The following is a 12545-nucleotide window of genomic DNA, read 5'->3' on the forward strand; positions in this document are numbered from 1 at the left end:
CATTCAGGCAAATACACACAATCTGACCAACAGAGAATATATAGCCCATTCAGAATCCAAAGCCTAGGAAGCAATATTTAAGGAATTACCCTGTAGGAGATCTTAGGAAATTACCTAAAAGCCAGATAGTAGAATCCATCTTTCAAAAAATACTAGGAAAACCCAAGAATAAAACTATCCTTTTAATTAATAAGATAAACACTGTTGCTTCCTCTTGTGTACCATTTAGAGATGTTTCAGTCAGTGATCATTTTCAAAGAGCTTTGCTTTCCAAATCATTTTATTTTCATCCATATTTTTACTAATGCATGGAACTGGCCTGCAGTAAATAATTTTATGAACATGATTTTATATTCTTTTAAAATGTGGACCATTTGAAGTTGAGCTTTTAGAAATACATTTGCTCCATTAATTGATGATAGAGGATGCCAGCAATTGTCTTTATGGACAGCTGTTATTTTTAGGGTTTAAAGTGTTGTAATTTCTTCTTATTGAGGGGTTCATACTGACTGTTCCTAAATTCTGCACTGAAAGAATTAAACAGCTTTAGACTTTTTAAGCACCAATGTGTTCAGAAAAGTGTTTCAACCATGGTAATCCTCTTGTCCTGTATATTTAACTCCCACCAGATACCTAAATGCTTCCCTCCTCTTCTCAGGCAGATAATTGCGTACAGCTTGGTACCAGAGAGAAGAGTTGAGCCAGTGCTGAGCAGTGGATATAAAAAGAAGTGTCACCCTAGTGGAAGTAAATAGACTCTGAGACCATAAGCTCTGCCCTTATTTATTTTTGAAGCCATAAATGCCCAGGGGAAAGCTTGTCATTCATTTAGCTGCAGCAATCTATGTGTGCTACCACGTATGGTTTTTAACTTGTTTTTATTTCCATACATTCCACTGTAGCAATCTACAGTCGTGAACCTCCTTGGTCTCTCTAAATATGGGTTTCATCCCAATGGTGTTGGCTACAAGCCTTCAATATTCTTCCTTTTTCAAAATGACAGTGTTCTCATTACCTGTTTTTTCCAACAGAGTTCATCTGGCGATTTAATGATCAGAAACATTCAGCTGAAACACAGTGGAAAATATGTGTGTATGGTGCAGACAGGGGTGGACAGTGTTTCATCTGCTGCCGACCTCATCGTAAGAGGTAGACATTAATGCCTCAGTGGTTTTTTGTTTTGTTTTGGTTTTTGTTTTTTAATAATCTTACATCTTCACTGATCATTCCTTACTGGAAGAAAAACCGTCAGGCCTCATATGAGCATGTGAGTTATGTTATTGATTTGATCCCCCCCTCCAAACAGACCAGAGACTATGATGATAAGAATGGGAGCTGATTCAACAAAATAAATATCTCAACTCTGCCCTTCAAATAGCTCTCACTGTAATAAGTATTTCACAGCTGCTGCCAAGCTCATGTGTTTTTGAGCATGTCATTAATGCAGCGATAGTGTTTAATATGAAAGAGAATAGTGATAGTGTGTGTATGACAACTTCCAAAAAACCAGGATCATCCAGAATGCCTGAGAGAATTTGCCAATCTGAGTCACTGTCCAAGGTACTGATTTGCTACTGAGCTAAAAAATGACCAGAGGGCGTGATAGACTAAAACAGTTCTAGAAAGCAAACTGGGAACTACAGAGTGGTACCAGTAGATTAAAGGAAAAGGCATCATGCCAAAACTAAACGATGTTGTATTTGGAAGGGTGCAGAAATCCTCAAAAAGTGGGCATCATTTGCAACCCTAAAATACTATGATTTTGAAATTACTGACTCTCATCCAGATTGAATATCTAACAGCAGAAATGTCAAAAAGAAAATGTAGTCGTTTTATTGCTAGGGAAATGCCCTTTTTCCCTAAATTTTTTTGAAATTAGGATCAGTTGTCAGTATTACAGTAATCATGTGACATTCTTCACTTGGGTAGAAGGTGATATTTATGGAATTGCTGCCCACCGTTTGCATTTTTGCCTTCCTTAGGTTCACCTGGACCACCAGAAAATGTGAAGGTGGATGAAATTACAGATACCACAGCCCAACTCTCTTGGAAAGAAGGTACAGATAACCATAGCCCAGTTATATCCTATTCTGTCCAGGCGAGGACACCTTTCTCCGTGGGTTGGCAGACTGCCACAACAGGTAAAGGGGGAGAGTCAAATGCCATCGGTACATATAAATGGATTTTAAGTCAGTGCTAAGACCTGCAGACTGTTACTTCTCTGATATATTCCTTTTTAGTGCCTGAGGTCATTGATGGGAAAACACACACAGCTACTGTAGTCGAGTTAAATCCATGGGTGGAATACGAATTTCGGGTTGTAGCCAGTAACAAAATCGGAGGTGGAGAACCCAGTTTACCCTCAGAAAAAGTAAGAACTGAAGAGGCAGGTTAGTGTTTTTGTTTTCTGAGTAAAATGGGTTAGTAGGTTTCCCTGGGTGTGTACTTTCATTTCTCTCGGCCTTGGTCTCCAGGCCAACAGCGGATTAACCTCAATAATCCATTGTTGCAATTTTCTGACCTACCTAATGGCAGAACTGGCCATATGGCATTTGTCAAAAGACAATCGTGTAAGTGATTCTGATGTAATGCGACATTTCCAGAAGTTCAGTCCATCATCAGCGTTCATTAGTGCATGTTGAGTGAATATGTTTTTGTCACTTAAGGTTATAATTACTATCTGACATAGTCACCCTGTTAACAGGGGAAGTGCTGTTTTCATTTATAACAAGCAATGACAAATTGGTAAGATAATGACATTTGGGAGTTCTGCTGCTAGGAAATCTCATTTCACCACCAAGCTCCATGAATGAGCTCAAGCGACTGATGATTAGGAATATTTTGACCCCTCAACTATTAGATTAAGAGAGAATCATTGTTAAAATTTTATGTTTCAGGCAACTATTAATATTACCTTCAAGACTGTTTTTACAATTCTAAAAATATCCTAACATTGAAACTGAAACTTAGGAAGTGGACATAATGTCACATTACTGAGGCATCTGAGAGGATCTATAGGCTTTCCTTTTCGGAATCCATAAGATTAATTAATATTAAATAAAATGATGTTTGAAGTATAGCTAGTATGTCACTTTAAGAACTGAGCCAAAACAGAAGTCATGGAATACATTTCAGTAATTTTAATGATGCTTTTTTATTCAGGACAATGCATGTGATATTTATGGCAGGAATTGTGAGAAATAGGGGAACCATGCCAATCTTTGTAGTCCATTTATTTATTCATACAGCACATATTTATGGAGTGTGCTCAGCACTTCCTAGATATGGTGGATACAGCTGGGAACAAAGACTTCTATTCTAATTGTGTCATAGAAATGACTAAGCATAAAGTTCTCAGTATAAGCAAGGAATCTGATGCCCATGTGAGGTTTATAAAGAATACCTCGTAACAAGATTTGAGGAATTGAGTCTAGGTCATTATTTTAGGTAAAGCCAATGTTGGTACAGCAGTTACATCTCTACTGTGGAAGAGTCACAAGTGAAATATTCGTGCTGGATTCATTTCCCATCATCCCCACTGAATCACTTTCCCTTGTTGTATTGACCTCTATAGAGAGTCATTTTTTCTTATTGTTTGAGATATTGTGAATCTATGGTAATTTCATGCAAATATAAATTATTTGATGAGCTCATCAAAGATATATATGTATATATATAGCATGCATGTTTCACGTAATCCAGATACACACACACACACACACGTATAATGTGCCAATGATCAAATTACTTCAAATATTAGAAATAAGCAACATTGAATCTTCTTTCAGATAAATGTTACCAAATGCAAATAGGGTTTTATCTCTGTCTGTCTGACCTACACAGTTCCGGAAGTGCCTCCTTCAGAAGTCAGTGGAGGAGGTGGAAGCCGGTCTGAGCTGGTGATAACTTGGGATGTAAGTGTCTCGGCAGCACCCTCCTGCTGCGGGCTTTGCTCTTCCCATCGTGGCCTCCTGGGCGGTGCCGCTAGTGTTACTGGAGGTGGTAGTAGTGCTAGGAGCTCACTCTCTGCTCATCATTTTTTCTAGCACTGTTTTTTTGTTTTTGTTTTTGTTTTTGTTTTTGTTTCCATTTCACTCTTGCAACATTTTATAGATGAAAACACTAAGGCATAGAGAGTATTAAATAATTTGCTCAGGGTCCTTTGGCTGGTAAACATAGGGGTGAGAGTCAAGTCCTGGCTGTTGCTCTCAAGCTGTCCTCACAGCTTTCCACGCGGCTGTAACCCCACTGATGATGCACACCCACTGATTCCAGCAGGTGCTTGCTTCCTGGCCACGCTCTCAGCTCTTGCTTTATGTTGTAATTAGAAAAAATTGTAATTAACACATTTAAAGTCAGAAAGCATGAGAATTGGCTGTGTTATTTGAAGATGTTGTTGGAAAAATAGAAAGTTAAGAGATCATGATGGAGTGTCAGTAGGAATTTTTGACATGATCTAAATACAGCTTTGACCTTAATACGTTGTTTTTACTTTCTTTTTCTTATAGTTTTACTCCTTTGTACTTAATCATCAGATCAATGGGTAATTTCTTTCCATAAAGTCAACATTAAGGATTAGATGATTTTTATTTGACTCAAGAGATGAGGTATATTCAACTAAAAGTATACCTTACGATATATAACTCAGATAGGGGCTACAGGTGCTCAAAAAATCTGAATAACTTTATATAATTTCAGTTAGTTATCTGGATCGCTATGAAAGAGTGGCATATGTCTCTTTAAAAGCAGGTGACTTGCCACTGACCGTTTTTCTCCTTTTTTAATATAACCTCTTAATACTATATTGATTATTATTTGATGGGTTTTGCAAAACACTAAGGATTAGAGCTCTATTTATTTTTGCCTTGCCCTCATGTGTAAGGGTGATTTAATATGTCTTTCCTTTGTAGCCAGTTCCCGAAGAACTACAGAACGGTGAAGGTTTTGGTTATGTTGTTGCCTTCCGCCCTCTTGGAGTTACCAACTGGATCCAGACAGTGGTCACATCTCCTGATACCCCAAGATATGTCTTTAGGAATGAAAGCATCATGCCATTTTCACTGTATGAAGTTAAAGTGGGTGTATATAATAACAAAGGTGAAGGACCCTTTAGCCCGGTGACAACAGTGTTCTCTGCCGAAGAAGGTATAGAGACCATGTGGATTGTGTATCTGTTCCAACCTAATAAGCCACTAATGTTTCCAAAACTGATCTGGAAATGCTTGTGATTTCAGATAAATTTCTTATAATGACTGAAGTCACAGATTCACAGTCCAGGTAATAAACACCAGCCATGCCAACTTGAAGTACAAGACTCAGTAGCTAACCAGAGGATGTAACACTTGGTTACAATCTGTGGATGAGGAGTACATTCTGAGTTCCAGCTTGTGAAGCAGGGCATAGCACAGCCTTCTTCTTTTGGGGATAAGATTAAGCTATTCTCTTGGAAATGCCCTAATCTCAATTCTTATAGTGTTTCCTATGATCTGAGAATAGAACGTTAGTAGAATGGAGAGAAAGGCCAGAAGTATGACATGGAGAGGTGTGCCAGGTATAGCTTAAAGATGTGATATACCAGTTCCAGCCAGCATACATTCATACATACTCCACTGTGGACCCATGCCATCTCTCTGCCTTTCTTTTACACCTGCCCCAACTATGGTATCTCTTTAGAAAATATGATTACTAGGAGAATCCTATGAAATTGCCATTTTATAAGGACAAAGGCAGCTGAATATTGGCTATCATATGGGGTTCTACTTAATAAGAATGACAAGAGCTAACATGTATTGAATGCTTACCATTGCCAGACTTTACCTCATTTGGATTTTCTAAGGAGAAATTGCATATGGGTACTATTATTATGGCCCATTTATACATAAGAAAATGGAAGTTTAATGAAAGACATTGCCAAACTCCATACAGACTTACCAAGCAAGTATTTTAACCCAAAGCCTTGGCTCTTAACCATTCTGAACTCATGAAATGTGATTTCACAGTGTCTTCTCTACCCTAAGACCTTGTAGTAAATTTCAGAAAGTCGTCCACAGTTGTCATGTCTAAAATAATAAGACAACTCAATTTTTTATTACCCCAGACACTATTCTTATCCTCTTCTTTTCTACGGAGTTCTGAGAGAAAAACAAACTGGCATAAAAACCTTAGCAAAAAAAGAGCCTTTATATTCATAGCCAGACTCCATTTCCAGGAGTAGCCAAGGATTTTCATTACAAGGGCAGGGGTCTGAGGAAGGATGGCAGTTAACCAGGGAGTTTTCAGACACCACCTACCCTGTGCATCTGGGACTGGGAGGGCTGGAGGTTGGAGAGAGAGACAACCACAGGCTTTTACCCTCTCTCCCCCTGCACTTTCCTCCTCCTATTAACTATTCTTGCCACCACTGATGAGTTAAGTAAAGGTCTTTCTGTTCCAAACATCAGAAAGAGATTCGACTTATCTATGAAAAAGTGAAGGATTTGTTGGAAATATCCTAGGACTTACTGAATCAAAGGAAGATTTAAACAGCATACCTCATAAAGATCATTAATAAGAAAAGCTCTGGGACCTCAGAAACCATCTGCCTCTCTAGGGTGCCAGGACTGGATTGACTGGCTTCAAGTACTCCTCATCTCTCCAAACCAAGTTTTGAATTCTCAGGAGAGAAAATCTAATAGGCCCTTCCTTGGCCCAAGACTCTGCCTCACTACCAATCAGCACGGCCCAGAAGAGGGATCATTTAATGCAGAAATGGATATTGGAAGAGGTGAAATCCCTGCTCAGAGCTGTGCCCCTGAGAGAGGAGAATCACTGTCAGCCCCTCAAGCTAAGAGTTGTTTGTTACAAAGGGATATTTGTTGTGTAATAAGTTCTGTGCATGTCTGTCTACTCCTTCAAAACAGTAAACTGCTGGAAGTTGCTCCATCTCATTGAAGTGTGCCCCCCTTATGGGCCTTGGATACAGAAGGCACTAACTAAATGCTTATTGAATAAATGAAGTCTGTAGAGCATGACTTGGTTTAGCAAGGTAAAATTAAACAAACAAACAAACAAATAAATAGGCAGCATTTATGGGCATTGGAGTGCCCAAGCAGGAGATGTGGGATGAAGAGGAGAGAAATAAGGACCTGGTGGAGAGAACAGAGGGAAAGAAGGGAAGAAAAGATACTAAGAAAAAAGTGCAACAGAGGAAAGAAGAGCTTTCTGTAGCTGTTTAGCAAGGAAAAGCCTATCTACTCCTAAGGCATGGAAATAGATCAAGACATAGTTTATGTTTTCAAATGTTTTGATAAACTATTTTTATTAGATTTTCAAATATGTTAAAATGCTTTTTTGAAAATAAGAGCTTCAATAGAATTTTAAACTAACTACTAAAATAATGATTGTATTTCACTTTCTGTTGTCAAACAGAACCTACAATAGCTCCGTCTCAAGTGTCTGCAAATAGCCTATCTTCCTCAGAAATTGAAGTGTCATGGGATACCATTCCTTGGAAGTTAAGCAATGGACATTTACTTGGCTATGAGGTAATTTCTTTTAAAACTAATTAGACTGTGTATGTATGTTGCCATGGTACCTTGTCTCCTTTCATTTAAAATTCTTTTTAACAATGACATCTAAACTAAAGTCTGACTTTTGTTGAAATTTTACCAGCACAGGTCCCATGTAATTATCAGTGGTTATTGAGTTTAACTTAACAAGCTGAATGAAAATTACTTGGGATAGAAAAGAAAAAACAGTGGAGTGCCTGGGTGGCACAGTCAGTTGGACATTGGACTCTTGGTTTCAGCTTGGGTCATGATCTTAGGGTCGTGGGATCAAGCCCCACGTTGGACTCCACACTTGGCATGGAGTCTGCTTGAGATTCTCTTTCTCCCTCTCCCTTTTCCCCTCCCCCTGCTCGCTCGCTCTCTCTCTCTCAAAAGTAAATAAATAAGTGTTTAATTAAAAAACAAAAGGGGGCACCTGGGTGGCTCAGATGGTTAAGCATCTGCCTTTGGCTTGGTCATGATCCCAGGGTCCTGGGATCGAGGCCCACATCAGGCTCCTGGCCCAGCGGGGAGTCTGCTTCTCCCTCTCCCCCTGCCTGTCCCCCTGCTCAGTGCTCTCTCTCTGTATCTCTGTGTCTCAAATGAATAAATAAAATGAAAAAAAAAAAAAAAAGAAAAGAGAAAGCAGTAAAATGGAAGGAAATCATATATCAGATGGACCAATCTTTTAGATGGATTGACTGAAAAATAAAAGTGAGATTGAACTATAATATTTAAGTTCAAAGGATATTTATGCCAACAGGAAATCATTTTCCCCCAGCTCTTTGTCTTACTTTCTTGGTGGCCTTGTTACATTGTGTGATTCTCTTTTAGGCTCTTGAGAAGATAACTCTCTATAACTTAATTCTAGCCTTCAGTCTGTGACCTAATTCTTGCCTTCCGAGAACTCTGGAGAAATAAGATGAGAGATCTGAAACACAGGGTGGCACAAGACCAAATGTAATGAAGATCAGAATAGGTGACATAGGATATGTTTGAATGGTCGAGACTGATGAGCAATCTTGTAAGTTTTCATAGGCTTAATGGGACTTTAAAGGAAAAGTAAGCAAACAGAGAAAATGGAAAATCCTAGTTTAAGCATGGCATGTTGGAGGAGTAGAAGGAGTAGAGACCTACCTGCTGAAGAAGGTTCCTATAGGAGGATGACTGCAGATAGACACAGGAGAGCCAGGTCACAGATGGCCTTGAATATTGAGAAGAACTGTTCTGACTCGGCCCCATGTTTATTAGGGAGCAGTTAGAACTGGAAGCAGTTGAGCTGAGAACTGGCAAGATAAAGAGTAAAGTCTTTTTTTTTTTTTTTTAAAGACTTATATATTTATTTCCTAGAGATAGAGCAGGGTGAGGGGCAAAGGCAGAGGGAAAAAGAGAATCCTCAAGCACACTCCCCGCTGAGCACAGAGCCCAATGTGGGGCTTCATCTCAGGACCCTGAGATCATGAACTGAACCAAAATCAAGAGTCAAACACTTAAACAGCTGAGCCACCCAGATGCCCCAAAAGTAAAGTCTTAAGAAGACTTCTCTGACAGTGATATTGTAAGAGTCATGGTTCTGATTTCACCCCCACCCTCAGCCATCTTTTTAAGAACCTTCCCTCATGCTTGTAACTCCTGATTCAGTGGTAGGCGCACATCGGCACATTTGCAACACAGGACCGTATACCCCTCCACTTGCCTACATAACCTCCAACTATGACACCAGGGTGGCCACCTGATCCATGGATAGTTAAGCTGAGCTAGTCAGATTCTTGTTTGATATTCAAACTAAGCGATGTAGAGATTGTAATTACTGAGTGTAATGCAGTGATAGGTCGAATATAGGACTCGGTTCAGGCTTCTCAAGTTAAGGCCATGGGCAAGCGGGACAAAGCTTGTCTGCAGATGAAATGGAGCAGACGTACCCTCATACAACTCCAATGAATGGAGGAGACAAGGACCCTTGGAGCCGTAGAGACAGCAAGCAAAATAGAAAAGCTCTTTGACAATTATCCGATTCTCAAGTAGACTCGCTGTATTCTTTTTCATAATGTCACCTAGCCCTCCTTTTCAGTAAACTCCCTTTATAATTGAATTTAGAGAGTTTCTTGATCAGCACCTGAAAAGAAGCCAAGAACATTTAGTTGGAAAGTTCCTTTAATAATATAAGCAGCGGAAGGTGGTGGGCAACCCCTATTAGCTCCTCAATGATTAGAGAAATGGCATTGTCAGGAAAGGTAAGTGGGATGGAAGGAGATGTAAAGGGAAGTAGTTCTGAGCTCAAACCTGCACAGCATCTTGACTGCCACTCACTGGCTGTGCAGGAAAAGTCACATCAACTTTATGAGCCTCATTTTCCACACCTGTAGAATGGGGCAGTAATTGGCCTAACCTTATTAGGATATGGGGAGTATTGAATGATATTAGACACTTAATGTGCTTCTCACAGTCTCTGGCTCATAATAGTAAACAGTCCCTAATTGCAAGCCATATCTCAAAAGAATTGTTGAAGTATTAATTTATAAAATTCTCTCCAGTAAATACCCTCAAGCAATTCTTCAACTCTAAGCTTCTCTGCCTCAAGAGAGTTTATGATGGTTGTCAAGAGGAGTTGCCTGCAAGAGCCCTTTCTTCCTAGGTTTGTTTGCAAAATTCAAGCCCTTAAGGAGCTAGTTCCATGTATCCTGGAGGGTAAGAAGAAAGAAAATGCCACTGAGGAAAAAAGAGAAGAGAAATTTCAGGTGACCTTGGTGGAAGCAGAGATCCAAGACTTATAAAATCTTGGGGGCCCATACCTTTCTACCTGGCAATCTCCCATGTTGGTGGTAAGACCACAGGAGGGGACAGATCTATTTCCCACATTCAGCAATGATCAATGATTTCCCATTCTCCAAGCATGATCCGGGAACCAAAGGGATCAAATCAATGTAATATTAAGTTTTCTTGGCAAGATTTTGGGAATGGGCGCCCCAGCAGTGACTGAGGTTGAATTTCCCATTAGCTGAGCAGGATATGAAACTCAGTGGTAAATCAAATTAACTTAAAGAAAATAAACAAACACATTTTGCATGCCTCAGACAGTAGACTGAGATGCACACCCCCATTAATAACTTTGCCCTTTACAAACCACAAGGCAGGATCATAATTTGAGAGCTGGTTATAGTTTGTGAAATAGTTAAGAGAAATAAACAAGAGAATATACATAAATGGGCTTTGTGGGTTTCAAAGCACCACAGCAAAGGTAGCAGTGGCTGGCAATTTTTTGGCAGCATGGGGGCAGATAGATGTTAATTTTGCAATATATAAGTGTAAGCTCATAAAATATTCTATAAGAAAGCTGAGTTATACCTCTTTTGTCCATGTCAGGAAAGTGATTGAAAGAGAAAACCAAAGAACCCAAAGAGAGCCAAGATAGTATCTTATTAAGTCCACACTGTCTTAGAATTAGACTTGCATTCAGCTCCACTAGGATAGAGGATAAGCTCCACCAGGGACTGGGAAGTCTGCTTGTTTATTCAGTGATGTATGCCAAGTGCCAGGAGTCCTATCTAGCACACAGGAGGCATGCAAAAAAATATGTGTTGATTGAATAAATGCAATTTGACTCCACTATCTTACTGCTGTGTGGCCTTGAGCAAGTTATTAAAGCTCTCCAAAGCTCAGTTAAAATAAAGATGATAATAGTAAATAACATACTGCATCATTGGAGAATAAAATGAGATAAAGCAGCTACTGTCAAAACAGCCCGAAGAGACGTGGGCTTTTCTCTGTTTTGAGTATTGGTCACTGGGATAAGATTTCTTTGGAAGGAAAAATTTGAAAAGGAGTGAAGAAAAATAGAAACACTTAGCACAATCCAAGTGTGCGGCTCAGTGACTGTTGTTTCTGTTGGTGCTGGTGTGTTGCCATTGGGATAGGAGGCAAAAAGATGAGAGCGGCAAAGAGAAAATGGGACTTACCTTGACATTAATTGTGGGTTAGGGTGCATCGCATCTTGCCTGTCTGTATAAAGAGCAGCCAACCTAACATCCAAGTGTAGCATGAATACAGTGTTGAAAGGAAACAACTAGTGAAAATTTCTTTCCTGAGTGCTTGTTAAATAGGAAGAGAAAGAAAACAAGCTAAGAGAAAGATGTGCCAATTTGGAGAATCTTAAGAAATATTTTATATAATTACATAAAGATAAAAATATGTATTTTCTTAGGTTCAATAATGATTTAAACACTAACATGGAAAAACAAATGACTTAGCAGAGTGTTTAATTACCAGTCGTGTAGCTAACTTTCTGGGTTGCAGTTTCCCCAATATGGCTTTAGAATTGTTAATAGCTCCTGCTTTTCTCTCATCTCAGTGAGGGTTGATCATGTGCCATGTGGCATGCTGAGCACACATCATCATTAGCATCTAGACTAATTTTCTTTCTGATTTGACCAAGTAGTAGTTGAGGAGCTCATTTCCCTGGGCTCCAATTTATTTCATCTGCTAAGCCATAACACTCAGGCTCAGATCTTTTCTTGTGCCCTTTGGATAGGAACAAGAGGTACAGATATGATAAAGAGGATGCAGAGTGTTTAAGTTCATGGGTAGCAGGTGCTGGAAGAACAAAAGCTCCAAAGTTATAGCGTCGTATCTACCATCAATTTCTTAAAGCCAGTATGTGTCTTGAAAAAATAAAACTGGGGAGAATGACCTTGGTAAGGGATTGAAACAAAAGTCTACAAGTGTAAAATAATACAGATTAGCACATTTGGGGGAAACTTAGTAGATTTTTTTAAATGCGTGGGAGGGGAGCATAACCAGAAATATGTGCAAAATGCCTATTAACTTCACTGATACCTTAGCCCAGACTCCTGTTCTAAACAGCTCTACGGAATGTGCTTGGTTTCTAACATTTTAATTACAATGGGAAAAGATGTCAAATATTTAAGGAATTTTTTGAGAGTGTGAAAATTCTATTGGAAAAAAAAAGAAATATACATTAAGTCTAATTCCATACTATAAGTCTAATTCCATACTATCAGG

The 12545-nt window shown here is 39.2% G+C and overlaps 1 protein-coding gene across 1 annotated transcript in view; it reads left to right on the plus strand.

Annotated features, from left to right (window-relative positions):
- CNTN3 (contactin 3) overlaps nucleotides 1-12545 on the plus strand; it is a 213598-nt gene that overhangs the window by 176408 nt on the left and 24645 nt on the right. The window contains exons 11-16 of the mRNA XM_034997209.1: nucleotides 1032-1149; nucleotides 1983-2141; nucleotides 2241-2390; nucleotides 3844-3914; nucleotides 4911-5145; nucleotides 7408-7523. Coding sequence (XP_034853100.1) covers nucleotides 1032-1149; nucleotides 1983-2141; nucleotides 2241-2390; nucleotides 3844-3914; nucleotides 4911-5145; nucleotides 7408-7523 — 849 coding nt within the window. The remainder of the gene's footprint in view (nucleotides 1-1031; nucleotides 1150-1982; nucleotides 2142-2240; nucleotides 2391-3843; nucleotides 3915-4910; nucleotides 5146-7407; nucleotides 7524-12545) is intronic.

The sequence above is a fragment of the Mirounga leonina genome, unplaced genomic scaffold (genome assembly GCF_011800145.1).
Source record: "Mirounga leonina isolate KUSES-001 unplaced genomic scaffold, KU_Mleo_1.0 Mir_94, whole genome shotgun sequence".
NCBI lineage: Eukaryota > Metazoa > Chordata > Mammalia > Carnivora > Phocidae > Mirounga > Mirounga leonina.